General features: G+C 38.4%; 6 protein-coding genes across 8 annotated transcripts in view; 4 read left to right on the top strand and 2 right to left on the bottom strand.

The window, feature by feature from the left end:
• Positions 1 to 1913, bottom strand: part of syne1a (spectrin repeat containing, nuclear envelope 1a) — a 150230-nt gene extending 148317 nt beyond the window's left edge. Inside the window, exon 1 of the mRNA XM_017302163.2 lies at positions 1620 to 1913. Coding sequence (XP_017157652.2) covers positions 1620 to 1689 — 70 coding nt within the window. The 5' untranslated portion in view covers positions 1690 to 1913. The remainder of the gene's footprint in view (positions 1 to 1619) is intronic.
• A 4270-nt stretch (positions 1914 to 6183) lies between these two features.
• Positions 6184 to 9438, top strand: myct1a (myc target 1a). The gene is made up of 2 exons (XM_008397688.3): positions 6184 to 6593; positions 7512 to 9438. The coding sequence occupies exons 1-2, from the start codon at positions 6539 to 6541 to the stop codon at positions 8060 to 8062; spliced, it is 606 nt and encodes a 201-aa protein (XP_008395910.1). The 5' UTR covers positions 6184 to 6538; the 3' UTR covers positions 8063 to 9438.
• Positions 9439 to 9998: 560 nt separating this feature from the next.
• Positions 9999 to 16518, top strand: serac1 (serine active site containing 1). Its single transcript, XM_008397687.3, has 17 exons — positions 9999 to 10130; positions 10546 to 10656; positions 11764 to 11800; positions 11903 to 12045; positions 12450 to 12539; positions 13066 to 13197; positions 13281 to 13402; positions 13495 to 13623; positions 13710 to 13823; positions 13930 to 14092; positions 14168 to 14318; positions 14412 to 14553; positions 14746 to 14846; positions 15059 to 15156; positions 15253 to 15435; positions 15520 to 15663; positions 15738 to 16518. The coding sequence occupies exons 2-17, from the start codon at positions 10563 to 10565 to the stop codon at positions 15872 to 15874; spliced, it is 1980 nt and encodes a 659-aa protein (XP_008395909.1). The 5' UTR covers positions 9999 to 10130; positions 10546 to 10562; the 3' UTR covers positions 15875 to 16518.
• Positions 16519 to 16727: 209 nt separating this feature from the next.
• gtf2h5 (general transcription factor IIH, polypeptide 5) lies at positions 16728 to 17720 on the top strand. Its single transcript, XM_008397686.3, has 3 exons — positions 16728 to 16873; positions 17132 to 17224; positions 17504 to 17720. Exons 2-3 carry the CDS (start codon positions 17190 to 17192, stop codon positions 17682 to 17684), a joined length of 216 nt encoding a protein of 71 aa, XP_008395908.1. The 5' UTR covers positions 16728 to 16873; positions 17132 to 17189; the 3' UTR covers positions 17685 to 17720.
• Positions 17721 to 17862: 142 nt separating this feature from the next.
• Positions 17863 to 20455, top strand: dynlt1b (dynein light chain Tctex-type 1b). The gene is made up of 5 exons (XM_008397685.3): positions 17863 to 19077; positions 19258 to 19299; positions 19561 to 19684; positions 19758 to 19835; positions 20269 to 20455. The coding sequence occupies exons 1-5, from the start codon at positions 19051 to 19053 to the stop codon at positions 20337 to 20339; spliced, it is 342 nt and encodes a 113-aa protein (XP_008395907.2). The 5' UTR covers positions 17863 to 19050; the 3' UTR covers positions 20340 to 20455.
• A 2-nt stretch (positions 20456 to 20457) lies between these two features.
• Positions 20458 to 27194, bottom strand: tmem181 (transmembrane protein 181). 3 transcript variants are annotated; one of them, XM_008397682.3, is made up of 17 exons: positions 26825 to 27194; positions 25779 to 25882; positions 24667 to 24734; positions 24125 to 24215; positions 23910 to 24028; positions 23701 to 23820; positions 23521 to 23601; positions 23321 to 23420; positions 22859 to 22989; positions 22681 to 22772; positions 22539 to 22596; positions 22347 to 22449; positions 22206 to 22257; positions 22038 to 22120; positions 21863 to 21952; positions 21714 to 21780; positions 20458 to 21629 (listed from the first exon to the last, which is right to left on the bottom strand). In XM_008397682.3, the coding sequence occupies exons 1-17, from the start codon at positions 26956 to 26958 to the stop codon at positions 21545 to 21547; spliced, it is 1578 nt and encodes a 525-aa protein (XP_008395904.2). In that variant the 5' UTR covers positions 26959 to 27194; the 3' UTR covers positions 20458 to 21544. The 3 variants fall into 3 exon arrangements, with proteins under 3 accessions (XP_008395904.2, XP_008395905.2, XP_008395906.2); XM_008397683.3 differs by having other exon boundaries at positions 23701 to 23817; XM_008397684.3 differs by lacking the exon at positions 26825 to 27194 and adding an exon at positions 26118 to 26276.
• Positions 27195 to 27476: the final 282 nt, after the last annotated feature.

Genomic DNA, 27476 nt, shown 5'->3' with positions numbered 1-27476 from the left:
TGTCCGAAGCTCAAAATAATATATTGACTTTCTGGCTGAGGGTGGTCATCAGAAAGGTGAAGGAAGAGAAAGCATCTTGAGTTTGCAGTGAACATATAAATGATTCAGAGAAGGCTGGAGATGATGTGCTGTGGTGGTTTAGGGGAGGAGAAATGCTGAGAATGACTGGAAGAGCAAAACCTCCACAATCATGCATGAAGTTGAAAATGTTTTGCTTTGGTGTTGTTTTTCTGCTAAGGGTGTAGAAAAAGATTTTAGACAAGGATTTCTAAAAAGAATCTTTAAAAAAAAAGCAATGTTCAGATTAAATCTTTCACTACCAAAATATTACCAAATTAAACCATTTCATGAATAAAATGGGAAAACTCTCTTTTCTCTCCAATTACACTGTCAGTTTATTTTTTTTAAATCACTGGTATTCACTGGTACACTGGTATTAATCACTGGAATGAAACCCACTTCAACTTCTGCAAACCATAATTTTCAGGTTTTTATAAGGTGAACTGTGTATACACTCGAATATCACCAAATTGTGTGTGTGTGTGTCTGTGTGTGTGTGCGTGCGTGCGTGCATGTGTGTGCGCACGCGTGTGTGCAATGTGCAGTGAGGGGAGGGCTTAAAGTGAGACTTCTAAATTTAGCTTCGGTAGGTGCACGATTGGGATTCAAAGCATGCATCCACACCTGCACACAGTGATGCAGAGGAGCCACGTGGCTGCTGATGCTGCTGCTTCTCACTGCTTTCACAGAAACTGCCACCTCAGAAGCCGCACAGGGAGCAGCCATATTGCATCTCAGCTCTACTGTCACCTGACTTTCCTGCTAGATTGCGAACGTCATCAATCTCACTCTGTCAGCAGGAGATACATGATCTTGACCTGATGGAGATGCACTGCTTCACTCAAAGTCTGTGATACATTATAGTGAAAGGCTGGATACGTGTATTGTTTGCCCTGTGTATAAATAAGATGAAACTGAGTTAAATACATCAAGATGGGTTTATAATATTTTCTAAAAATGTGTTAATTCACAATTGAAGCTGAGGACTCAAAGGGAAAGTCCTGTTACTGCTCTCGAGTTAAGAGAGAGGAATAAACTTCATCCCGTCAGCTCCTCTAGGGATTAGCTGTCCTATTGTCTGCTGTCCTGTCTATCCACACAGAGAAACATTAACAACCACATGCATGCTGTTATGTGTGTGCAAATAAGCACAAATACGCAGCAGCAATGCACAGGCATAAACACTTAATAAAAGCCATGCAACAGCCATGTCAGCTTTTCTAATATGCTTCTTCTGCAAAACAACATATAACATCATTTACATCCCCACTGAAAATCTCAATCTGGACCCTCAGAGTGTTTCCAAAAAATAACTTATAAAAACTAACATTTTTTTCTTTTTTTGGAAAATGCAGCTTCGGACATTGGATATGAAAAGTCCAAGCTGTATTACTAAGCAATCATAAATAACAGCACTATTCAGAGAAGTTATTCATGGTCACAAGCAACTTGAATAAGGTGTAAAAAAATATTTTAAGCATGTCCAACCATGAGGTCACCTCTAAAAATGCTGCAAACCAACCTGGGAGCTTGTGAATGAGTAAGCATTTTGCCCCTACCTTGCAGCCTCTGCATCACATTGGCAATATCTCGAGCAGAGTGACCGTAGTGCCTGGGTGATGATGCCATGCTGCTGTCCTGAGGTCAGCACAAAGTCTCGTCCCAACTGCTGAGTGTCGCCTTTGCAGGACTCTCATGCTCTGACCAAGCAGCAGATTGTGTTGCAGTACTTCGGTGTCTTAACACTAAATGCTGAGTATCAGAACTGAATCATGTCCGGATTTGACTGTGTTCCCCCAGCACAAGTCATCCCTGTTACAGTAGGAGTCTGCAATCCTCACACTCAGCAAAGCTCCTCCCCTGACAGCGATGATGTAAGTGCATGCTGCATGTGTATGCGAGCATGTATGTGTGTGTAGTACACATCTTAAAGCCTCCCTCCCTCGCCTGAGTCTGATACTTCTGCAGACAAGACGTGCTCCTTGGTTTGAAGGCACACTGCCACCTGGTGTCCACATAACGCCCTTGCTGCATTCTGTAAATAGATAAAATATATTAGCTGAAAATGGAAAGCAAAATCAATTTTAGTCTATATTTTTTTGTTATAGTCAGGTTAAAAGCTTACAGTATCCTAAAATTATGGCATAATTAGTTTGAAATTAAATCTTTCAAACTAATTGTGCATCCCGCAAAAAACATCTTCCAGAAAATAGACACAGGTGAGGAAACGTTCAGAAACGCTTCTCAATACAGTTCTGAAGACAGTGGTGCAAACATCAGAGGGCTGCCTCAAGACTGAAAATATTCACAGTCAAATCAGTGAGCAGCACCGGTTTGACTACATGATTTCATCAGTGCTTATTTACCACTGGTCAAAAAGCAGAGAAACGAAACTCGACTCAGACCAGTAGTTCTCAACCATGCTCAACAGAATCAATTAACAGGCTTCTACAGCACTTATGACAGGATGTGGGGGCAATATATTCACCTGAATCAGGTGTACTGAAGCAGAAAGACATAAAGGACAGTGGGCCTCAGAGGACCAGGATTTTTTTAAAAATCACTGATTTAAATATGAAAATCAACATTTAAAGTAGATTTAATTTGGAGCAACAACAAAATGTATTTAAGATATAACAAAGGAAGCAGGTGGAAAGTGAATTTGTCATATTTACTGCCTTTGTTTTATTAAAAACAACATGAGGTGAAGATTTGGTTTGCATTAATTAAAGCAAATAATGTGATAGCATAATTTCTGCCTTAGTCATGCAACATAAATGCAGCTTTTAGTCATTTGGACATTTTGGTTAACTCATAAATACACACAGTAAATTACACAGAAGTTACTACCTCTGTGTAATTTAAAAATATAGTTAAACAAATGGCTTGAGATCTTCGTTTTATAAATTACCAGGCAAGAACATATTTTTATTTATGCAAGTAAACTGACTGATCACTAAAATAATAGAATCCAATCTACAGGGTTAAATTTGTGGTTACTTCAGTTATTAAAATCTGTACATTGATGATTATGCAAAAAGCTACTTTAATAAACAATTAAGTGAACAAGTTTGAATTTGCTTTTTGTTTTTTTCTAATCCACTATATACATCCAGACTCAATAGAGGTGCACCAATGGACCAGGCAAATGCCTTTTTAAAAAATGTTAACTCAGAGCAGTCAGAATAAATAAATACATTACCAACAAAGACAAAAACACATTTTTGTCAATAAAGACCTCTCAGAAAATATAATCCTAGATGTCCTGTGTCACCACAACAGATCAATGCCCGTCTTTGAAAGGCAGGAGGGAGGTGTGATGAACCACCGGGCTCTGAGCACTTATCGCCATGTGTAATCCCATTAGACCAGACCTTTCATCATCCTCTCCGGAGACTTCTTAAAGGACCTGAAAGCTCTGCTGCAGAGTTCTGGCCAACAGTGTCATTCAATAAAGGAAGAAACCACATGAAACACAACAACTATTAAATTAGCATTAGCTGGAGATCCTGCAGCTTTGGCAGATGACTTGCAGCAGGCTAATGAGGTGGGCATAACGAAGGGAATCATTAGGCAGCTCAGAGAATAAGACTTGAGTTACCAGTTTTTGTTTTTTTTGCAGCCTCCAGGAAACTTAATAAAAATGTTTTTGTGAAACTCCGTCTATCTCTAAGTTTCTAAGAATCGCGGCTGTGAAAAACAAAATTCAGGATAGAAAAAATTAAACGAGGTCCATACTTTCCCCACTTACTAATAATAATAAATGACTGAATGTGTCCATCTAATGTACAGACCTGTCTGTCTGTGCCTGGGGAGTGTGATTTCTCTTTAACCACCGATCCGAATTACCCATGTCAGCTCTTTACCACAATGCATGTACATATGTCAGAATCTGCAGTTTGTGTTGCAAGATTGGCAGAGCACTCTGCAGCAGCAACTGCAGTAGCAACAGCGGCGGACTGCTGATTCCTGCATTTTCACGCAGCGAAGCTTGGGGTGACCTCCACGGCTCAGAGTCCCTCAGGAGCAAACGCATTCAGCACGAGAGCGAGAAGAGAATGCAGCAGAAGAGAGCAGATACAAAGCTCATGGGTCAATACAAAATCTTCCAGCAGTTGCAAAAAAAAACTCCCCAAAAAAACCCAACCCTTTTAAGATCCGTTTTCTTATCTAATCACTGCACAAGCAGAGAGCTGGGACAGAGACTGCCAGAGTGGTAATCTCTTTAATTCTCAGTCAGCACTTTTGTAAAACCTCATTAGAAAGTTTGCTGCTAACCTGCATGTCAAAATCAACACAGAAGCATGAAGGAAATGCTGCTCAGCAAATCCAGTTTATCCTCGAAGAACTGTGTCAAAGGAAACACGAGGAGCAACTATAAAATACACACATTACTCGAAATACGGTTTTGATTAAGTAAAAAAAAAAATCCATATTTGTAATCTCTAGCACAATAAGCAGTGTTTCGCCAATGTTTAGGAGAAAATCACTACTAATAAATCTAAATAATAACATTAGGGTCACAGATTATTTTTGGGAATCTTTAATGCTCAAATAATGTCTGGAAATATAGAGTTTCTGTAGAATCACACTGAAATCCAACAGTGCTTTTAGGAAGAACATGGGTTTTGTGGCTTCCTGATGAATTTCTACACTGCAACTGAATCACATTTGTGGAAAGCTGGAAAACGCCGTTGCTCACAATTCTGTCTTTTAACTCGCCACAGGGGGTTTGTGTCTGACTGAGATGGTTTTATATCCGAATGCGGGGCTCTGACATCGATATCGATCAAGCTGAACCATTATAACCAATAGAAAAATTCAACTGCAGTAGCCACCATTCAACCCATAGAGGGCAGCACTCAGATGGTTTTAGGAAAAAAAATTAGAATTTAAACAGGTTTTCACAAAAAAAGTCACGATTTAAAGGCAGCACATTAAGGTCCAAATTATACAGTTTATCTGCAAAAATAAGTTGATTTTGGGTTTAGTTAGTCTTTTTTTAAAAAGCAACGACTTGCTTATTGTTTTAACATTTAGCAATCAGAAATAATTTAATCAGAAACTCAAACTCAAAAAACGTGTCTTTTCACACAAAACATGTAAACATCTGGTTTCCACTGTAGGTTGAGGATTCTTGATGTTATTTTATAATACAAGAGACAAAAAATACAATACATCCTTCAGCACCGGTTGAAAAATCGCTAATTACTGTAAAAGGAAGTCCCAGCAAGTCATAAAGCTTAAAGAATGTGTTTGATTATAAACGGAACAGAAACCTTCACTTTCTGTATTGAACAAAACAATAACCATGCATACCAATTCACACAGTGTTGTGGGTGGCTGCTGGTTATTTTGTACAGGTCTCACAGCTGAGCCAACAATTCAAGGAAGTTCAAGCAATGGCCCTTTTTCTTTCTCTCCGAGGCAGTAAAGTAGATTTAGGCTTTTTAGTTTCTTGAAGAAAGTCAATCTTTGCATTTTCATACAATGTGTATGTTAAGCATAATTCGACTGATGTAGAAGGGAAAGTTAGAAGACCAATAAACTTTAAATGTTGTTTTAGAAGACGATGACGGACCAAATGGGCAGACTTATTCTAATTGTGCATTGACTTGCTTTATAGAAAGAATAAACCCAGTCTGAGGGGATCCGAGAAGGCATGGCTTGTTAAATAAACAAACATTAAATTGAAAAGAATATTCCTGTAAACAAAGTATGTGCAGTAATAATTTTTTTTGCTTATCAAACAACTAGTGTTTTTACTGGAGCACATGTCCCTTCAATCCAGACGCCGCTGCCCTGGCAGACGCTGCGGAAAGACTGCGCTTACCAACAAAAATGCTGGAATTCCTGCAGATATCCAAATGCTGACAGGCCATTAGGAATGTACCACAGAAGTTTCAAATGTGCACCACTAAAATTCATTCAAGAAACAGAAATCTCTCCTCACTTCAAAAAAAGAGCACTTCTAAAATAGAAAAATTATGTCTCTTTTATAGGAGGCAGAAATATTGAATAGAAATATTTAGTATCCCTGGGTTATGTTGTGATAACTCCCCCCCCATTAATCAACCTTAAGGAAGTGATGGGAGAGGAAGTGATTACAGAAACACCCTGTCTCTCCACCTCCAGGATCTCTGTCCTGCTTAGATAAGCCACTCCTGTTGCTAATTTCAAGCAGAAAAGCAGGAAATGTGACAGTGTAGTTTTCCGCTTCCATAAACAAGATGACTGCCAGGGTTCACCGTCGGCCCTGCGTGCCTCTGAGTACAGCCTCTCTCGGAAAGAGTCTCAGAGAAAGTGAGTGAAGCAGCAGAGAGAGAGAAAGTAGGAAAACAGGAAAAGGGACAAGGCTGAAAAAGACAGGAAAACCCATCAGAAGAGGGGAAACACTGACAAAGAGGTTGCAGGGGAGAAGTGGGGGAACAGGAGTTTATAAGACCGACGGCACGGGGGATCAGTTTCTTTTCTTGTCATGGCTGAAAACAACACAAATGTCATTCTGGACATACTGAAGTCCTTTGATGCTGGTGAGTTTTTTTTTTTTTTTTTTTACTTTTCCTTCCCCTTCCATTGCTTCATTTGATGTGGTCTCCTTGGTTGGCGCTTTTTTTTTTTAACTCAAGAATCTGAAGCTTTAATCGCTGCTAAAATGGGTACAATATGTTTGCCAGGGTTCCTTGTGAATAAACAGTTTGCTTTCAAAAACTACCATGTTCATTATCGCCACAGTTTAAAATGTTTTAAAGTTGTATTTTTCTCAAATACGATTTGCAGATAGTGTTTAACTTGTCGGCTTTTCTCTGTGCAAAATGAGAGGGGAAAAAAACCCAGTGATTCTACTAAACATGAAACAGAAAAGTTTTTCTTTTTTATTATTGTTTTAAAGGGGTTATGTTTTAGATGGATAATTGAGGCTGCTTAAAGTTATTATATTTTATCACATTACAACCTCAAATGCCAATATATTTTATAGCAGTCTAGTAGACCAATACAAAACGGCACATAATTGTGAAGTATTAAGATATATAATGTACAGTGAGATTATTTAGCTTCTCTAAACTAATACTTTGTTGCCATAGACTTTTTGGCTGCTTCTCTGATAAATGCTCTCGTTGTTCATTCAAGCAGTTCAGTAGGCTGCCGTGTCTGGCTATGTTTGCAGTTGTGCCAAAACTTGTGCTTTAAAGTTCTCCACAACTTTCACAGAACAGCTGATTAATGCAGAGATTACTTTCACGAATGAAGTGATTTCTGAAGACAACATGTTGCACTGGATTTTGTTGAGATGTACTGTAGTGAAATGGAGTGGATGCAAACACACATTGAATAGTAATTTAGATTATTATAAACAAAATGTCCTTTCAACTTTTCTGGTCTTTATGGTATAATGCAATACAAAAAAAATAATAAAAAAATAAGGATTTTTTACATTTTTCTTTTCACAGCTCCTTTAATTATAGCGTTCTGTGTATCCATCGCTGTGGGCCTACTGTTGGGTGCCACGGTTTACTTGATCCTAACCTGGATGTCCCGACGCAAGGCAGGCTCTGCCAGCATCACCCGCCGCCCACCCCGCCGCTCCCAGAACTCCCCTCGCAGTCGCCCAGGGTTCAACCGCAGCAGCAGCAGCTACGAACGTCGCAGCAACAACAGCTTGATAAGCGCCGCCTTCAGCTTCCATCGCCCGACTTCCTCCCCAGATCACCTGGATGCAGTGGGGCATAAATCCAGCTTCAGGGCCTCCACCTTCCATCCCCTTATTCAGTGCAGTCAGATTGCGAGGGAGGCTGAGGAGGGGAGTCAGACCACGCTGCCTCGTACGCCACCTCTGACCACCTCAGCTGGATCGGCGCAAACCGCTGCAGAGCCAGCGGTCAACCGCTCAAGACCAGAGTCGTTTTGGGGGAACAATGGTCTGAGGGGTTTGGGTGTGACGCAGACCCCTCCTCCAGCTTATGAGAGCATTATCAGGGCTTATCAAGAAACATGTACCTGAGAGGAGTGAGGAGACTTAAATAACTACGCCCTAATGGATTTTTTAAGTGCTTTTTCTGACTTGGATGATGAGATAAGTAGCGAGGATCCAAAGACATGCTCGAGTTTTCCAGCGTCATTTCTGTTTCTCTTCATTTCTTTATTTACTTGTCATTACTGATGAAATAGATAATACATGTGAAACTGACTGTTTACTGTGTAAAAATAAATAATTCATAAAGATGCTTAGCTTATATTTGGATTTGATTCAGAGTTAGAAATGTTTTCATGGGAGGTTATTTTAGTTTATACTCAAAATATAGAAACATGAAGCATTGTTATTGTAAGAAATACACATGAAGCTCAAATGAAGGAAGAGTAAGAAACTATGCAAAATGGCACTTAAGACAGCGTTAGCTTGGCCTAACAGTTATATGTATGCATATTTTTTTGCCCTTTTTGTTCTTACAGCTAGTTTCAGTGGGTATTTTTGAAATCCTAATATTTGTGGGTTTGGATTACCATGATCATTGAGTGCATATATATTTATATATACTTGTAGGCTGATTAAAGATATAGAGGCTGTCTAAGAGTACAATTTTTGGAGGTGCTATTGCTACAGATGCCAAAATAGTTGTTTTTTTGTTTTTTTTATCTATCTATATGTGATATAGCAAATTTGTAAGAGATAATTGATCATTGACTATATTAAAACAATAGATTTTTAGCAACTACACCCTCACTTTGTGGATTACTCAAGCAATAATTAGTGCTAATTATTTGGAAGAAGTGTTGCAGATTCAGTTTTATCTATATTACCTAAAAAGGTTTGGCATAAAGACAATATATATGGGAAATGTTGGAGCACATAAGGTACACTACTTTATATTCTATAAAGAAAAACCAAAAGTCCAAGTTAATAAAAATACTTTTCTAAGGTGGCTTGATATGAGCCATGCCAGACTTTGTCAAGGGTTTGCAGTACCAATAGTTTTTCTTTATGAATGAATTATTCAAAAACACAGTATTTCACAGGTCTCAAAAGAAATTTACAATCCTATAGGATGTGAAGTGTTTCAATGCGTTGGATTTCTTGTCGATAACAAATAGGAAACGTTATGACATCAGTGATTCGATAGCCGTACCTCTGACCAAATCCTCAAACCCGACAGCACAACAGGAGAATTTGAATAAATCACCCCATACATGCATTCATATTTGTTCCTGGTGTGTTTCAATAACTGGATAACATCATCATATACAAGCTTGGTATAGTTTCTATAATATTTGGGGTCATGTTCTTTGTGTATATTAAGACATATCTAGACAGGATGCTGACAGTCAGTTTTATAGCCTTGATAGTTTTGACCAAATCATAAAGGCTTTTCTGCAACAAAATGTGTTTTTGGTTTTTTTTCCAGAGTAACCATGAATCAATTAGTCCGCCCAAATGGTGGAAGGTTTGAAAGAGGGTTGGAAGGGTTAAATTTGAAACCCTCAGAGCCTCTGGAACAATGTTTTTCTAAAGACTGAGCAACATGAAGAGGGATTTTATGAACTCTGTAAAATATATGAAAATGCTGAGATAAACAGAAACAGAAGAATATGACAGCATTTTAACGTTTGAAAGGCGTTCCTAGAATTTTTCAGAAATTATGGGATGTTCCATTCATTTCAATGGGGCCCAAGATGATCGCAAAAAGCTGAATATTTCATAAGGCTTAAAAGATGTCAATACCAAAGCCGTAAAAAAATAGCAGTAGTGTTTTTGAATGCGCAGAATATGGTAAAATTTGAATGGTTAAAATAGCACAAAGTATTCATTAGTAGTTAACTGGCGAAAAGTGAACGGAAAAAATAGAAGAACTCAAGAGTGTGTAAACGCATACAGCCTTCACACTAATAACTAAAAATCCGTTCAAGGTATTTATTATCAAACTATAAAGTTTGCTCACCTGATGATCCTAGGTGACATCATAGCGGTCGACGACGTATTATTTGTGAGACGAAGATTCTAATAAACACCAGCTGCAGCCGAAGAAGACAATAAATACATTATTTCTTCTAAAGGTTAACCAATAATACTTGAGGTAACTATACTATCTAGTTGTTAAAATGAACTCACAACTTATTTGCTGGTTAGCTTTGAATGCCACCTCTAATTTAACTATTAGTGCGAGCTGTAACAGCTAGCTAGCTAGCCGTTAATGTAGCTTGCTTTCGTTAGATTATTGCTGCGTTTCGGTGTGTTAGCTTTCCAAAAGATGTCACTTTTTGGTGTTTTATCTGTGTGTCACAAAGTGAAGCATGTTTGATCGTGTGCTTCAGGTGAATAAGCCTATATGAAGCAATGCTATACAAGCTACAGTTGGCTAGGACTGGTGTTGACTGTCCTAATGCAATTTATAGAGTTTATTTAACACATCAAACGTTCGACACCCATTAATACACCTGGTTTGCGTAATCTATCGGTTTTTGTTTGTTTGTTTTGGTTGACTGATGTAGAGGCAGAGAGGTGGAGGATGTCTGTAGCAGCTCTCCGTTTGATCCACTGTAGAAGATTGAGCACAGCTGGGCCACCTGGTGTGAATAAAGTGTTCCTGTGGAAACATTTAAGTAAGACATCACACAATAATGACCTACCGCATTGGTAATCCCCTGCTAAAAATGGGAGTTTACATTAAATACATTCATGTGCAAATCATTGTGATCTCTAAATTTATGTTGGACCTGGGTATTCTGTTTCTCTTAAAACTGAGAACAGTTTTTTGTTGTTTTGAGACCGAGTCTTGCCTGGTATTTTATATCCTATTCTTCCAAAGAGCACGCATCACTTTGAAATAGGATTTACTTGACTTTACCTTTATTATGTTGAGATTTAATTTTTTACCAGCAAAAAGTAGCATTTAACTGTGAATTGGAGGAAAAAGTGTACACCATCTCCAGGACGTCTTACAAGTGAAAATCTAAAAGTGTCGCATGCATTTTTATTGAGACGCCTCTGAATAACCTCTGTGCATGGGGGTAGAGGGCGACTCACCTGATTCACCTGTCATCACAAAGACCTTAAAACACAACAAACATTGTTACAAGTACATTAGAACTACCCAGTCAAAGTGCAGACCTAAATTCAATGCAGAATCTGTGGCAAAACTTACAAAGTGTTCTCTTTTGCAAAGGAGAATATAGGCAAAAGTTTGATTCTCTGGATGCACTAAGCTGAGATACACATGACACAAAAGATCTGAAGCTGTATTGAGAGATGGTTCTACAAAGTATTGGTTCAATATGGCAGAATTTAAAAGTTGATCTATCATAAAATGCATTTAAATTTGTGCCTTTTTTTGGTGATTTCCCCCTTTGGTTTGCTCATTTTCAGGGTTGCTTTAAAGCCTAGAAAATAGTGATTACTGTTTTTTTCCTTGCTCCTTGTATACAAAAGACTGTCTTGGCGTTAAAAATATTTGTAATGATTTCTTTATTTTTATATATTTACTATATATTCAGAAGACATTTTGGTTTTTAAACTTCAGTCGTGAACTCATCAGTTTTCTTTTTTGTCATGTTAAACACATAATCCTCCATTCTGCTTCCCAGTTTCAACAGAATTAGATTGCTCATTGGACACTGAGTTATGCTCATAGTAAATAAATTGATTAATGCTTAAGTTGGAGTCTGTTTAAACTATTCACTAATATTAATTTTTTTTCCCACAAAATTTAGGAAAAATAGCTAAAGTAACTAGCACAGTTGTCTTTGGGTAAGTTGCCGTATCGCCATGCCGATTTCAACACTTAAAGTTTGGTGTTTGTGTAAGACAAGTTGTCTCTGAGATGTTGTTTTTCTTCATCCTTCTCTGCAGGGGTTGTCTGTTTATCACTTATGAGGTATTTGCCTTAGATAAGTCTGTGACCATCGACACCAGTGCAATCCTTCAGGAGAAATATAAGTCGTACATTTATCTCAATGCCACACCCTCTACCGAAAGGGAGAATCTGACTGCAGGTAATCATTTTCATTTATAGAGATTTTCGTGCCACATAAGCGAAACCTGTAAACTGTTTTTGTAAATGTGTCTTAGTTACACACAGTCACAGTTAGACATGTGATATTGTCTGGAGTAGCAGGATTAGGCCTGGCTGAGTGTCCTTATGTATTTTGGACATGATTAGTTGTATTTCCATATCCAGGTGGACCATAACATCTGGTACCATTTCCCTCTCTCTTTCCTTCCTCCTTCTACTCTATTTCCTGTATGAAATTTCTGGGTCAGTCTGTTCTATGGTCTCAGTTTTTATAACTCAAGGTCAACATTTTTGGGACAAAATGCTACAAACTGACACCGACACTAATTGCTGTACTCAAGTTTTCCAAGTATTCACTTATTGTGTGAAGTTACTCTTTCACAGAGCTCACACAAATAGCAAGGAGGGAACTTCACAAAGCAGCCAGAAGGTTTCTGGAAATCTCCTCTAAGCTTTTCCTACAGTCACTAGAAGGTAAGAAAATCATCGCTGCTTCAGTGTTATGTAGGAAAATTCTGTATTTAATTTGAAGGAAGAAATGTGATACTGCTGCCTAAAGAAGCAGAAAAGGCTATTTACTTGTCATTGTGGCTGTCCATTTATATTAGGACAAAGGAAACACCTGCCTTAGACATGGACATCCTGTTTTTGTGTCATACGTACCTTTTTGTATCATACATCAATGTGTGTAATCCTCAGTTGACACTTTTTTGAGTTTCCTAGTTTTCATGAACTAGTGTTCAAGGACAAAATGTTAACATTTGAACTTTTGCTAATTGTAAGCTGCCAAGGTGACGAGACAGTTTTTCTCGCTACGAGGTTTGTGATGGAACTCCCCAGACTTTGTTTTAATCTAAAAGCAGTATTGTAGATTAAGATTATTAGACATAGACTGGGTTTAGTTTCTTTGTGCACTTAGCTGTGTTAGCAGCACAATTTCACTTTGTTGTATCGATATTGTGTTAAGTTAGTAAATTGATTTATTGTCTCTGTGTCTAAGAGCACTTTAGTCATGTGGATGCAGACCCACACGAGGTTGCACTATGGCTGCTTCTTAAGAGGACACAGTCACCTAAAAAAGCCGTAAGACTTCAGGCTGTCCAGGAGCTTGCAGAAAATTCCCACTGGCAAGGTAAAAACACAATTGGTGGTCTTCAGCGTTTAATTTGCATCAGCTCATTTGGCATTAGAGATCAAATGTCTCGAATAATGCAGACTACCAGTATCAGACAGCAGCCCAAGTAATCGACCAGCGAACAGCAGTGGGCCTGGCCCGAACGCCTCAAGTAGACCTGCGATTCTTCCGACAGCCGCCTGCACTGCCTGATTTAGAAGATGTATGCATTTCTATAAAACAGTATAATCTGTATTTCCATACCATGGAAAGATGTGCTGCCAATGGCTACCAACAGCGCTTTTGTCTGCTTAGGGTGTGTCAGCAGAGGATGGTCTGCGGCAGCTCTTGGCGTCTCTGCCTCTGTCTGAGGTGGACAGATGTGTGCAGTACTTCACCTCGCTGGCACTGAGGGAGAGCAATCAGTCTATGGCGGCACAAAGGGTATCGTCAACAAATCAATGCACAAGCGTTTGGGGATTTAATGGCTGGGAAAAGTTAGAAAACAGTTGCAATGATTGGTGTTGCAGGGTGGTCTGTGGTGTTTTGGGGGTAATGGGCTTCCCTACGCCCAGAGCCTCACCTCTGTTCCCTCAGAAAAAGCCGAGTCCTTCTGTCTGCAAGCACTCGTACAGCACTCAAAGGTAATTACACATAGACTACATGTGAATTCAGTTCAGTGGAGAAGTCTCCCGGACTGTGACTGATATCTTGTTGTGAATCACAGAAACTTGACTCTGTGCTCTGCAGGTGCAGAGCCACTGTGACCGCATCGTTGAAAATGGAGGTCTGCAGATTCTTCAGAGACTTTATCAGCTTCGAAGGGAGTCCCTGAAGATCCAGAGGAACATTGTGCGTGTAATAGGAAACCTGGCACTAAACGAAAGTATTCACCAGGCTATAGTCCAGTCTGGTAAGTCAGTCCCCATTTCGAGACATGTTTTTCTATCCAGACGTTACTTACTTGACCATACTTGCCTGTCTTTAGGTTGGGTGTCTGTGCTGGCCGAGACGATGAAGTCTCCTCATGTGATGGAAGCGTCTCATGCGGCTCGGGCTCTGGCCAACCTGGACAGGGAGGCAGTGAGGGAGAAATACCAAGATGGCGTCTACATCCTCCACCCACAAACGCGTGTTCAGTAGGAAGATGGTTATAGTTTTATGCTAAAATTAGCTTCATTTATTTTCTAAATACAATTAAACAGTCACTTTTTGACTTTGTCTATTTTCAGCCAGCCAAGCAAAGCAGATGTGCTGTTCATCCATGGGATTCTAGGAGCAGCTTTTAAAACATGGAGGCAGAAGGACCGCAGCACATTAGAAGAAAAGAGGGAAGCTGAAAGTGAAGATGACTACACAGAGTGCTGGCCAAAGGTGACAAATATTCATGTCACGTTAAAAACATGAGGATCTTGAACATGTTTAAAAGAAATTAGATCAAATGTTGCCTCTCTGGCTCTAGACTAGAAATTGTCTATTCTCTAAAGAGTTTTAATGATTTTTGAGTAAACAAACCTTACCACTTACTGTTCTGTTTTTATTTATTTTTCTTTTTTTTTTTGGCAGGCGTGGCTGGCGGCTGACTGTCCAAACCTGAGAGTGCTGTCAGTAGAATATGACAGTCATCTCAGTGACTGGATGGCCAATTGTCCTGCTGACAATCAAAGGTGAAAAATCTGTTTTCATCTCATGTACATTTGTGATTGACTCAGGCTGGATACACCAAAGTACTTGAAGTGTTCATGTTGCTTTTTGCTGAAAAGGAAACACGGTTTTAACGTGACAACGCCACCAGTGAGAAAAACTGCATTTTGGTTCCAGACCAACGAGTTTGCAGTTATTTAGAGTTTTCTATTTTTTTCTACGTTTGTCTCATCAGGAAGTCGTTGGCGTACAGAAGTCGAGAGCTGCTAAACAAATTGAAGCTCGCAGGAGTTGGGGAGAGGCCTGTGGTGTGGGTAGCTCACAGTATGGGAGGTATTTTGCCACAAAACATCTCTTCCTATTCCTTCAGTTCAGTTTAAGAATGTATGTTTTACTTCCGTGCCATCTTGTGTTTGATTTCTCTGTTAGGTTTGCTTGTGAAGAAAATGCTGCTGGATGCAGCCGATGACCCAGATCTGCAGGGATTGTTAAAGAACACTAAGGGAATTATGTTCTATAGTGTTCCTCACCATGGCACCTTCATGGCAGAGTACTCTGTCAATGTCAGATATCTCCTGTTTCCCTCTATAGAAGTCAGGGAACTCTGCAAAGGTGAATCTCCAGTTTTCATTTTGAGCTGCGTAACTCTCTGGGTTTAGTTCAGCCTCTAAAACGTCAATATCTGCGTGTCTAAAGACTCACCAGATCTCCGCAGTCTAAACGAGGGCTTCCTCAATATTGCCAAAGAAAATGAAATCAAGTTGCTGAGCTTTGCCGAGACCCAGCCTACAAACATCAGTCCCATGATCAAGGTTCTGGTGGTACCAACGCAGTCAGCAGGTGTGTAACACTTGACGCCACGCGACATGTGTCCTTTCGTTTCTCATTTTCAGTGTGCTTTCGTTTTGTTTTAGATCTCGGCCTTGGGGAGCTTATTAAGGTGGATGTCGATCATCTCAACATCTGCAAGCCAGAGAAGAAAGACTCGTTTCTGTACAGACGCAGCCTGCAGTTCATCCAAGAAGCACTGCAGCATTTCATCAGCCAGTGATGCAACTTCAGAAGCACAAATAACAATGATGCAACCTACTACTTGAAACTGACCATCACCCTACACCCTTAAATCAAACCTGAAACGACACCTTTCCAACTTATCACACAATTAACATGGGCACTAATCATTATGTGATCATTTGTCATATTCAAATACCAATTGAATAAGACAAATGAATTTTGTTTTACCCATTAATGTCTGTGGATATGTGTCAACTGTGATTTAAAAAAAGTATTGGGATTATTTTTTAGGTAGGCATTTCCTGCAAGTCAGACACATTTCCGTCATTTTAGTTTTCACACGTCACCATTACCATGTTTACGATTTAGCTTATCCTTGCACATAGAATATAACAAGTTCTTTTTAGTTTGTAAAATACTCCTCAATAGTTTGGACCAGTGTGTTGGTGTTGAGCTTTATTTTTATATTTATAAATTGTACAGATTTTTGTGCCAAAATGTGTTCCTTTCTGAGCCTGGCCTCAGAAGGCTCTGATTTAATATTACATCAGCTCACTTGATTTATCTTGAAGATTAATTGAGCAGTAGAAATGTTTTTACTGATATAATTGATTTTCTGACTTAAAACCTAATATAAATGCAGATTGATGACAATAAATCCAACAAATGAGTGAAATTGAAGATCGTTTGTGCGTTTTTTTTTTTTGACATCGCTTATTCAATGTTTTGTGTTGCACAACAGTAAAACTATTATCTCTGATAAACCTATAAACTATTTTCTTTGGGAATAACAGCAGATGAATAATAAATATTATGCATCAAAATGGGTTATAAAGAAAATTATGCACATATCCTTAGAAATGATGTCTTGCAAACTAGTTTATCTTTAATCGGATGAAAGGAGTTTGTCAAATACCGAATGAACAAAAGTTGTCCCTTGTCGCACGCCGTACACTTGTCACTGAAAGTTGCTGCTACCAGCTGGTCGGAGAGGAGTCAATTACTGTAATTATACAGAAATCTGGAATATAATCAGGTACGTGGATGCATGATGAGTTAATCGATACGTTAGACATTTAAAGCAGTTGTTTAGCCGAACAAATCTCTCGTCAAATGATGCATTTACTTAGCGTTAGCAAGGTTAGCTAAGATCAGACAACAGATGTTTCATAAAAGAATAACTTTGGTTCTCTGTACTCGTATTTCAATGGTTACATTCAAATTAATTTCCTTTATTTATATAATAATTAAACTGCTAACTATGAACTGTGGTGATGTGGTGATGATTATTTAGCCCATTAGTTGGCTGCGGCTGAGGAAGTGCTTTGTTGATCACCTCTACGTGTGTCAACATGGTAAACGTCCACAAAGGAGTCCTTGTTGAATGGTAAGTGTGAACCTCAGGTGTTCCTGCAGAAGTCTGAAAGTAATATTGTATATATTGAAAATACACAATTTGAAAGAATTGCTATTTGCATTTAGTATTTTAAACAGAAAACCAAAACAATAACGATGTTAGTAATACAAAAAAATGTCAGCCTAGTTCCGTGGTTTCCTCACCAGCTACGTGCATGACTTTATCACTTTAGATTTTAAATTCTGCCATCTGAACAACTACTTAAAGTGTTTATTTTGTAAAGGAACTCTTTCGTTTCTTCTCTACCAGCGATCCTGCCATGAAACAGTTCCTCCTCTACCTCGACGAAACGATGGCTTTGGGAAAGAAGTTCATCTTAAAAGATCTTGATGACACCCATGTTTTCATCCTGGCAGAGGTGGTTCAAATCCTGCAGGAAAGAGTCGGCGAGTTAATGGACCAGAATTCATTCCCCATCACACAAAAATAACAATTTATAGAAAAAATAAAACTCCTGTACTATGGACTGGTTGGCATTGTTTTAAGGTTTTTTTTTAGGTGGTTTGCAGCCATTTGCTCAACTGGAAGAGCTGCTGATTATTTCTATGAAAACTCATTTACACTGTAGCTGCTTAGCAAGTTTCTCTTTATTGTGTTGGATTATCTAAAGCTGATAAGTGTTGCATAGAAATGATTCTTAAAGGAAAGGACACAAAACTTCACAATAACCTGCTTCTTTGCAGGTGATCCCTGACTGAACATTTGGAGATGGTAATTAAACCCAAGCAAGAAAAGAACCAGAAATTGGCATTATCATTGATTTATTTTATTTTTCAAAAGTTTATAAATAAAATTACTCCACCCAGAAACAAAGCCTTCTCTTTTCATGGGAAATATAATGTACAAGCATTTTGCTTCATTTTTTTTTTTTTACAAATGGAATAAGCCAGTCAACATTAAATCAAAGATGCCTGCGGGTTCTCGGCACTCAGAATAATGTTAGAAATTTAATTATGTAATTCATTGCTTCTTTTTAAAAACGTCAAAATATATTTTGAATGACTACACGACTGAATGGTTAAACATTTTATTTTCTTTTTATTATTTATTTCTTTAATATTACAGGTAATTTGCTGAAGGCTCCACATTTAGACATATCAGCATTATGTTCATGCCTTATTGATTACATTTATTCATTTTATGTTTCTTGACTTTGTATTGGCTTCCACTCATTTATATTTCTGAAACTCTAACCTGCTCAGAAACAGGCTTTTAAGTTTACCTTACTATGACTGTCTGGTTTTGGTTCAGCTCATGAATGAATGCTTCAGGTAACCGTTTTGGTGTTTTTTCCCCCGAGTCGTTCTGCAGTTTTGTTTCATGATTACGGTGCAGTTTGAACCGTTGCCTAAAGGGGGCACCAAACACAACTATTTGAAAGCCTCGTTATTATCAATCTATAACGACTGCTGAAAGTTTGCGGCGATAAACTATTCTAGAGTTCCGGTTATTTTCAAAATAAGATTACTAGTCGTTTGCAACTATAACTGCGTTTTCTTACAGCTTTCATCAAAAACATTTCTGCCGCTCTAATTTTAAAACATTTAGAATGCGTACACAATAAAAGTGATTGATCATCTCCTTTGAGAATCGTAAAAAGCCTGTTTTTTGCATTTGTGTCCTTCTTGTTTCTACATGTTTCTCTTTTTTATAGTTAAATTTAAATTGTCAATGGTTCCCATTAAAAACGTATTTACGGGGGAGGATTTAATTTGTCCAAGACATGTGTCCATTTGTTTTATTTTGAAGATAATTTTATAGTGATTCTAGATCCGGTTTCTGAAACATTAGCAACGATGGACGATTTTATGAGTGAAGATAAGGTAGGTTGTGTTCTCAATATTCGTCTCTTACTGGAGTGAAAACTTTAAATCTGATAAATACTACATTTGTATAATCTACATGTTTAAATATGCGCAGTATTTGATGCTACAAAGGGCACTTGTCCCTCTGAGCAGCTCCGCGGGTTGGCTAGCTTGTTAAACTGTTTTGTTTCTTTGCAGACCACGTTCATTGTCGAAGAAGTGAGCAAGATCATAAAAGATGTAAGAGAAACATCCGCAATTGTAATTGTTAGTTAATAAAATCTGACAGTGTTATTTAAAGGAACTATTCAACCCTTTACCTGCGAAATTTGTGATTAGCCATGCCTGGTTGCTAAGGACACTAACGGTTGCCAGGCACCGTTTTTATCCTTTCTTTTTCATTGGTAGAGACCGAAACATATACCGGAAGCAGAACTTCTCCATTAACTAACATTTTCTAGGTGTTTATAAGATCGGTAAACATTATCTGGTCCTGTGCAGTCTGTAGAAACGGTGATAGGAGAAAACTCCTACAAGCATGGCAGAGTGAACCAGTGGACCACCAGCGTGGTGGAGCAGTGCCTCATTCAGCTCAGCAAGCTGGATAAGCCCTTCAAGTTCATCGGTATGTAGACCTCTGATTTAAGAATGGCATTTCTAGTTCTTGTGTTTCTGAACACCGTTTGTGTTTGCTTCAGTAAACTGCATCATCATGCAAAAGAATGGAGCAGGGCTGCAAACAGCCAGCACCTGCTTCTGGGATAACAATACTGATGGTAAACGCACTTCTTTTTCTTCAAATCATACAGCTTATGAATATTTAGTAACAGCTTTAGTGTTTCAAAATTGTTATACATGCGTTTATAAACAACATGGTTTAAAATTGTGCAAATATCAATTTTATAAAAGCTTGTGGGAAAGAACTGTAATCAAAGAAAACCTGAGAACAGCAAGACTGTTTTTAAATGACGAATTATTTTTTTAAACATCAGGACTACCATAACTAGTTAAGTTTAGAAAGCAATTACCTTTTCCCACATAGGATCAGGTTAGATAACTTCTGTCCTTCAATAAATGAAATTCTTTGAAAATGGTACCCAAGTTATCCATTTCTGATTCTAACATATGATCTGAAACATTTAACAAAAAGAGAAGTCCATAAGCAGCAAACACATTTTACAGCACTTTTTGCATATTTGTATCCAACAGGAAGCTGCACAGTGAGATGGGAAAACGACACTATGTATGTCATCATCAGCGTCTTTGGGCTGGCCATCTAAAACTATAGCATTATTAAAACTCTTAAATTTTCTTGTTTTACACAAAGTAGAATGTTGGGTGACATTTTATGAAATGTTATTTGTATGTTAAGTGCAATTAAACACAACCTTTAATATGTCTGTATCCACTTTGCTTTATTTCCACATCACATAACACTGCCATATTTACAGCCTTGCATCAACAAAATCAAACTAATAACGTTTGAAAAAACAACCATGTTTAGCCAACATAACCAACATTTACAAGGAATTTCACATATTTACATTTAGAGATCTGAGATTGGAGCCCATTTACAAGAGAAAAGGAGTAAAGACAAGGCACCAACTTGATTAAAACACATCCATATTGAACAGAAATACATTTATTTTGGTTCTTTTTGTCCATAAGCTCCTGACTCTTAAAACAGAAAAGAGCAGCAAGAAGAACATTGGCAATATCAGTAAAGTTTTTAATAAAAAAAAAAGGTTCAAGGAAGGCAAAAATGTTTGGGCCACTGTTCTGTACATGCTGGGATAAGAATTGAGTAACTAGCTGGTTGGAAGATGATCTTCCACAACTTGTCCTACAAAACGGTATCAAATCACTTTTTGGCAAATTAAATAAAACTTGAAAAGTGCACATTTACAGCTGCTTTTCTAAAGTGGTAATAGTAGTGGTACCTGTTGAAATTAAGGCTCTTTTATAACATCCCCTTTATCTGAGGTTAAAGAAGTTTTATGATTGGATTCCCTGAAGCATAATTTACTTCCTACCTAAGCTATGATGTTAGTGAGTTGCATCTTGCAGTGGTTTCTTACTGCCAGAGTGCCAAAAGGCAAAAAAAGGAATGATATAAAGTAGTTAGACTGATAACAGTGGTTTAACATAAAGCTTTAAAAAGTTTCAAATCGGAACTCCAACTCTGTGACACATTTCCTGTTTGCATCAATCAGGATTTGAAGTCACACGAGTGCTTATAACACCAGTAAAAACTGTTATATATATACGTGTTGCTTTTGTGTGAGTTGGTTTACTCACCTTTCAAAAGCACAGTACATTCAGCAAAGATGTAATTTATCTTCTTTTAAAAATATATATATATATATTTATGTACAGTTTTCTTTTGTTTAACTTCATAAGAGCAGATGCACACAAATGATAATCTCTAAATCCTCGTGGTTTCCAACCCCGAAGAGAAAAGAGACGTGATCTGCCAACGGATGCATCAGTCGCTGTCGCTGTCGTCCTGGTACTTTGTCGTTACTTTGTTGGCGCGTCCATTTTGTAAAGGCATCTCCTCATAATCACTCCTGCATAAACACACACAGATCTGTTAGGACTGCGTCTTATCACGCACCTGGAAAAGGGAAGAAAACATTCTGGAAAACATTTACCCGTAAATTACTTCATCGTCTGAGTCGTTCAGCATGGAGAAGGCAGGGTTATCCTTCAGCTGCGAGTCTGGGAAAGTTGGATTAATGAATCAATTTAAAATATCCTACAGTCCAAAAGACACTCCAGTTTATCATAAGGTATCACCTACCATACAGAGCATTTTTTGAGGGAGAATACACAAATGCTAACGTGTATAAATAAAAATTGAGCAGGCCATAGAAGGATAAAAATTCAGCTGGTATATCTGGAATTAAGGACAAATACAATACCTACATTGAGTTTTCCAAAAGATTTAGCATATTTTAGCAAAATACAAAGGATATAGTTCTGGTAATGGGTTGATAATTCAGCCACAAAATTATCCTGAAGAGCCTTGGCACCAAACCTCAGGTACAGAATGACCATGCTGGAAGAAGAAAGGATTATAAAAAAAGACAGAATATTAAGGGGGGGGAGGTTTAAATTAAAAAAGCAGCCTTCCTTGAACGTACCTTATAACAAGAACTACAAACGTCAGTGCTGTCAAAAACTTAAGCCGAAGATCTGGAGATAAAAGGTACCGTTTATTCATGCTGCCAGGGCTAAAACCCAACACTGAAACAAAAACAGAGAAATGAGGGATGCTGGGATACCTGAGTAAGGCATGTTCTTCAGTTCAGAACAAGCTCGGACAATCAAGAATATCAGGTACAGGATGTAGAAGGCAACAACGATCAGGAAGAACACCTTCATCCCCTGATGAAGGATGAGAGGAGATTGTTTACTACACTTTAGAATTTTGTCATGAAAAGTTGTTTAAAATTTGGTAAAAGCACCAGTTTTACCTGGAAGTTCGCAATATCCAGTTTGTAGTTATAGGTGGGATCCTGGAGCTCGTTAACGCTGGAAAAGAGAAGTAGAGCTCTTCAGTTCTGTTAGAAGTCGCAGTTTGAATGAAGCTAAGAATATTTGGCGATTCCCGCTTACGTCTGCCATACGCCAAGTGTGACGGCAGAGAGCCACAGCAGACCCACGATGATCAGCTTGGGCAGGTAGAAGGTGAGGAATTTCCTCTCGCCCTGAAAAAGGAACAATAACAGAATCAGCAATCGGTAGCAAATAATGGAACATTTAGTGGATTAATGCAAAGAGCGACTGCACCCACCTGAACCCTGATGCCGTGGTAGACGCAGAGCCAGAAGAGGAGCAGCGCGCACAGGAAGAGAGCCTGGAAAAAAGCATCCAAGGTTCCTGGAAACCAGCTGTTCACCAGGAATGACAACGGGAAGAACGGATCTGGAAAAACAACAAAAATACAGAACCTCTTAGAACTCTAGCATTTCCCTTTTGTATTCACATCTGCTGTAAAGTTGAACAAACAAGCAGAGTTTTAGCTTCATATGTCATTCTGTTACCTCTTGAGATGTCACTTTGATTAAATTGCCACAGTTAAAGAGCATTTTAATTAAGCATCGCTTCACGTCTGACATCCGATGACCTCTAGAAACCATTCAAAATGATAGCGGCACAAACAAACGCAATCATTTGACAAACTTAGTTTCATTTGAAGAAGGTTGGGAGGCCATCTTCACCCAGGTGTGAAATTTGATAGAAAATGGAAACTCGCCATTGTAGAGCAGCAACAAAGGAAGCAGAATAGACATCCACTTCTGCTCAATACCCCAGTCCCTCATGGAAAACTTCCTCAGAGAGTGTGCAAACAAACACTAGAATATAAAAGGGATATTGTTACTGTCACACTTTGCTATGTTCAGACTGAGCTGGCAACCTTAAAATATTTCAGACCTTAGAAGCAAACTTTCTTACCGTTACCATGAAAGTCAAAACCACAAAGACAAAACGGAACCAAATTTCCACTTGCGAGAAGATGGGGTTGTACATTTTCCACTACGGGTGGAAATAAATTCAAGAGAATGGGAAAAGACATTAAATAAAGAAGCGATTAAAAGCATCAAAAGAAAAGAAAAATCAGTGACTTCCACTCACCACAAATTTAACCTTGATTTCATAGGAGATGTTTTCAAGTCCTTGGAAGCTGACTGAAACCTGATACCGAGTGTAGTTCAGGTAACCCAGGTGCAGCACGATGATCTCATCACATTTCTGCTTCATAGACGAAAAACAGAAAACTGCATAACTTCACTGAACGCCAAAAAACAAAAAACAAAAAACTCTGATCTTGTGTGTTGACTTACAGCGCCACAATGCAGCATCCGTGATTTCTGCTGCACGCTCTTGATGTGCAGCACACTGGCGTCCTGCTTCGTTCCTTTAAGATCGAGGTTGATCTCAAAGTTCTGCTTGAAGTCTTTCACTGATGCAGACAGAAGTTTGGCTTTATTAGGCAGGTAAAAAGACCGACAGCGCAGCTTTCAGAGAGCATTCAGATGTGAAGGCAAAAGTGACGTACTGTTGCTGTTTCCAGCCTGCATCACACAGGTGAGCCACAGCTGCTGGTTGTAGGTGGTGAGAGTTGGAGAATCTAAACTAAATGGTCCAGTCTGAAAGCATCAATGACACAACAAATTAAGATTAAATACTTACAAAATGTGACAAATTCCACAGGACATCTTTATTTGGGGAGAATTTGTGGCTTTTTATTGATGGTTTCATCACTACTTTGGACTTTTGTGAAAAATCACATATTTGTTGGAAAAATCATTTTCTTCCAAATATTTGAACTCTTTTGTCAAACAATACTAATGTTTCTGCTACCAGGTCCAAAAAAAAAAAATTCTGGTTAATGGTTTGTTGCTTCACATCTTTGTAATAAGCCTTGAACCGTCCTAGAGTCCGAGTTTTATAATAACAACAATACAAACAATATTGTTGGTTTAGAACAAATATCCTTTATGTGTAGACAGGTAACAAACCAAATGAAAAGTGGTAACTATTAAAAGTATTGTGAGATGTTTTGGCAATATACACTCCTTTGTTCTAGAAATGTCTCACCTTCATTGAACTATTTGCGCTTTTTAACTGATCAGCATTATGCTCCTGCTCAGCGATAATCCTTGGACCTAAAATCGTAAACAAACACAGAAATGATTTATCTCAAATCAGAACCCCATGAAGAAAAACACATCAGATGTGTCAGGCAGGAAGACAGAGATTCACTTGAACCAATGCTGCTGAGCAGTCTTATTGTGAAAAGATGCAGCTTGTTGTAAAGAATTATGAAAACATATACAATCATGACGCTAGCTCCGAGCCTGGAAGTTTGTAAACTGAACTGAGTTATGTTGCTATGGAGATGGCTGAAAAAGTCGTTTTGTGACTTTACAAACAAATAATAATCCTTAATCCTTAATTTTATTAGGATTTTAGGTGATAGGTTTAGAAATGATTGTGCATTAATGAAAAGGAGGAAAAAAAACCAGATGGTTTTATGTCTTCTTTTTTTTTTTTTACAACTGAAAAGTGTGGAAGGTATTTGCATATTTAATGTTGTAGGCAAAACAGCTCAAGCACAGTCAGACTGATTGGAAAGCATCTGTGAACAGAAATTTTATGTCTAGACTTGCACTTTGATCTGGACTTTGGATAATTCTGACAAAATAACATCCTTTAATCTAAGCCATTTTATTACAGCTCTGGCTGAACGTCAAGTGTTAGGAGTCTTAATGAAAGATGAATCTCCATCCCAGTTTAGGGCTATAAAAGTAAAGGGGGCCGCACATAAATGCAGCAGACACATTTTTAAATTTGTGGTTGTAACAGAAAAAGTGTACACAATCATTCAAGGCGAACTAATAATTTGGCTATTAACCAACATCCCAGAGGAACACCCTCATTACAGCAGATGATCGCCAATATAGCTATACATCTCAAGCTTTAACCCACCATCACTTGTGAACAAGATACCAGGATATCCTTGAAGGGGAAGCAGTGTGGATTCTCAAATTTGACCTGAGCATTTTAGCTTTTAAGTCTCACATGCTGCATTTCAACGCAAATGAGAATGATTTTGTGGTTCACATGGGCGCAATGAGTAACAGGAAGGTGGAGAGACTCATTTCTAGTAAACTTAAAACTTTTGAGCTTCATATGGCGTCGTCACGTACCTGCAATCCCAATGAGGACTGTGAGGCCAAAGCACATCAGGAAAACCACAAAGACCAGAACAAAATGTCTTTTAGACAAGGTGTAGAGCCGCATGGGTGCCAGCCTGTCACGAGAAGATGGCAATTAATAATAAAGCACACACAAAATCGACAAAAACGTTTTATTTGCTCTAAGTTTAATGCCGCTTTGGTTTGAGCCGGATATGTCAACACAACAGCGTCCATGCTAGTTTAAGCTAACAGTACTGACAGATGTGATTCTTAAACGCTAATTCTCACAACTTTTAGCGTCAAAAATACAAGTCTTTCGTATGCTCCCTGGACGTAAAACACACTTACAGCTCCATTTAATCCAGTTTACAGTCTCGGCGGAGAGAAAAACTGGTAGATTTTCGTCGTGAATCCACATCCGTGTATCAACATCAAGTTGCTAGTGCAGAGGGGCAACGTCATCGAATGGGAGGAGTCGGGAAGTCACGTGACAGCAGAATCGAGGGAGGGGAACTTCGAAGGGGCCTTAAGAATCAGGAAGCCTATGTAGCATGCGTCCTTTTCTGCCTGCACCTTTTTGTATTCTGAGCTACAGAAATCACAGGGCATTCTCTGTTTCTACATCAGGTCTATACCTTGAATTACAAACAGTATTAATTTATTAATTACTGGTTTGCGCCGCGGTATGTCAACTTCTACCTTATTTTAGGATTATTATTTGAAGACATATTTTTCTCACCAATGTAAAACGGTGTTTAAAAACATGGCAACTTGTTGCTTTTGTTGCCAATAATCAATGCGCCTTCATGTTTTAGTTGCTACTAATAACACACCTAATGTTTAGACCTACTAATTATTTGAATATCTTTCATCAAGTGCTTATCAGGATCCATTGTTTCTGAGGCATTGCATGATAATATATATATATAAAAGTATAATTAACAGCCCTCATAATCTGATTTCTAGCAAATTTCCCTTTACCTTTCAGAATCATTTTGATTACAAAACAAATCCTTTACAATATATTTCAGAAGATTCGTCAAGAACAGATTCACCTGTAAAATCGATCATCACGGTAAGGTGTTAAATCTTCCTTCAGGTCCTGATAGGCCTCCTGTATTTTCTTGCAGAAGTATTTCAGCTCGCTGTAAAGAGGGTTTTCCAAGCCGGAGGAGTAGTCTGTGTCCATTATTCCACCGAGGTGTCTGACGGCTGAAAATGGCGATGAGAACACAATCCGCGGCCTTCAACGAATAGCTCACATAGACCTGTCTATACAGTATTGTGGTGACGTTTATTTAAAAGTGCAGCCGAGGCTGTTCTGTTTGTGTCGCTTCATGAAAAGACAAAGAAAGGAAAGGTGATAAAATGAAAAGGGGGCGGAAACACGCAGCCATCACGCGAGAGGGGGGGTCACGTGATCAGAGTTCAGCACCACGGACAGGGACGAGAAGTAACGATAATAATGGAAGATTTACAGGTTCCAGCGAACAAAAATCGACATAATAAAAACTGTATTTTTATTATGTTTGCTTTGCTTTGTATGCCGTTTATCCCATCATTTTAATCTTTTGATGCGTACATCACATGTATAATTAAAATCTAGCCATTTCATATAAACATACCCAGTTTTCTGTTTATGTGCTAGATAAAACTTATAAAGTAGTTACTACACATCATTTCACTTTGCATTTATCCTCCATTATA

Source organism: Poecilia reticulata, chromosome 21, assembly GCF_904066995.2.
Source record: "Poecilia reticulata chromosome 21, P_reticulata-male-v2, whole genome shotgun sequence".
In the NCBI taxonomy this organism is placed as follows: Eukaryota; Metazoa; Chordata; class Actinopteri; order Cyprinodontiformes; family Poeciliidae; genus Poecilia; species Poecilia reticulata.
This window is presented reverse-complemented; position numbering and strand designations above follow the sequence as displayed.

What these genes read in the sequence shown, in the direction of transcription:
- myct1a (XM_008397688.3), top strand. Translation starts at nt 6,539, where the DNA reads ATGGCTGAAAACAACACAAATGTCATTCTGGACATACTGAAGTCCTTT. An exon ending in ACTGAAGTCCTTTGATGCTG is followed by an intron (nt 6,594 to 7,511) that starts GTGAGTTTTTTT and finishes TTCTTTTCACAG; the next exon opens with CTCCTTTAATTATAGCGTTC.
- serac1 (XM_008397687.3), top strand. Translation starts at nt 10,563, where the DNA reads ATGTCTGTAGCAGCTCTCCGTTTGATCCACTGTAGAAGATTGAGCACA. An exon ending in CACTCGTACAGCACTCAAAG is followed by an intron (nt 13,824 to 13,929) that starts GTAATTACACAT and finishes TGTGCTCTGCAG; the next exon opens with GTGCAGAGCCACTGTGACCG. An exon ending in CACCCACAAACGCGTGTTCA is followed by an intron (nt 14,319 to 14,411) that starts GTAGGAAGATGG and finishes GTCTATTTTCAG; the next exon opens with CCAGCCAAGCAAAGCAGATG.
- gtf2h5 (XM_008397686.3), top strand. Translation starts at nt 17,190, where the DNA reads ATGGTAAACGTCCACAAAGGAGTCCTTGTTGAATG. An exon ending in AAAGGAGTCCTTGTTGAATG is followed by an intron (nt 17,225 to 17,503) that starts GTAAGTGTGAAC and finishes CTTCTCTACCAG; the next exon opens with CGATCCTGCCATGAAACAGT.
- dynlt1b (XM_008397685.3), top strand. Translation starts at nt 19,051, where the DNA reads ATGGACGATTTTATGAGTGAAGATAAG. An exon ending in ATTTTATGAGTGAAGATAAG is followed by an intron (nt 19,078 to 19,257) that starts GTAGGTTGTGTT and finishes GTTTCTTTGCAG; the next exon opens with ACCACGTTCATTGTCGAAGA. An exon ending in TAAGCCCTTCAAGTTCATCG is followed by an intron (nt 19,685 to 19,757) that starts GTATGTAGACCT and finishes TGTTTGCTTCAG; the next exon opens with TAAACTGCATCATCATGCAA.
- tmem181 (XM_008397682.3), bottom strand. Translation starts at nt 26,958, where the DNA reads ATGGACACAGACTACTCCTCCGGCTTGGAAAACCCTCTTTACAGCGAG. An exon ending in AAATCAAGGTTAAATTTGTG is followed by an intron (nt 23,602 to 23,700) that starts GTGAGTGGAAGT and finishes TTCCACCCGTAG; the next exon opens with TGGAAAATGTACAACCCCAT. An exon ending in TGGATATTGCGAACTTCCAG is followed by an intron (nt 22,450 to 22,538) that starts GTAAAACTGGTG and finishes ATCCTTCATCAG; the next exon opens with GGGATGAAGGTGTTCTTCCT.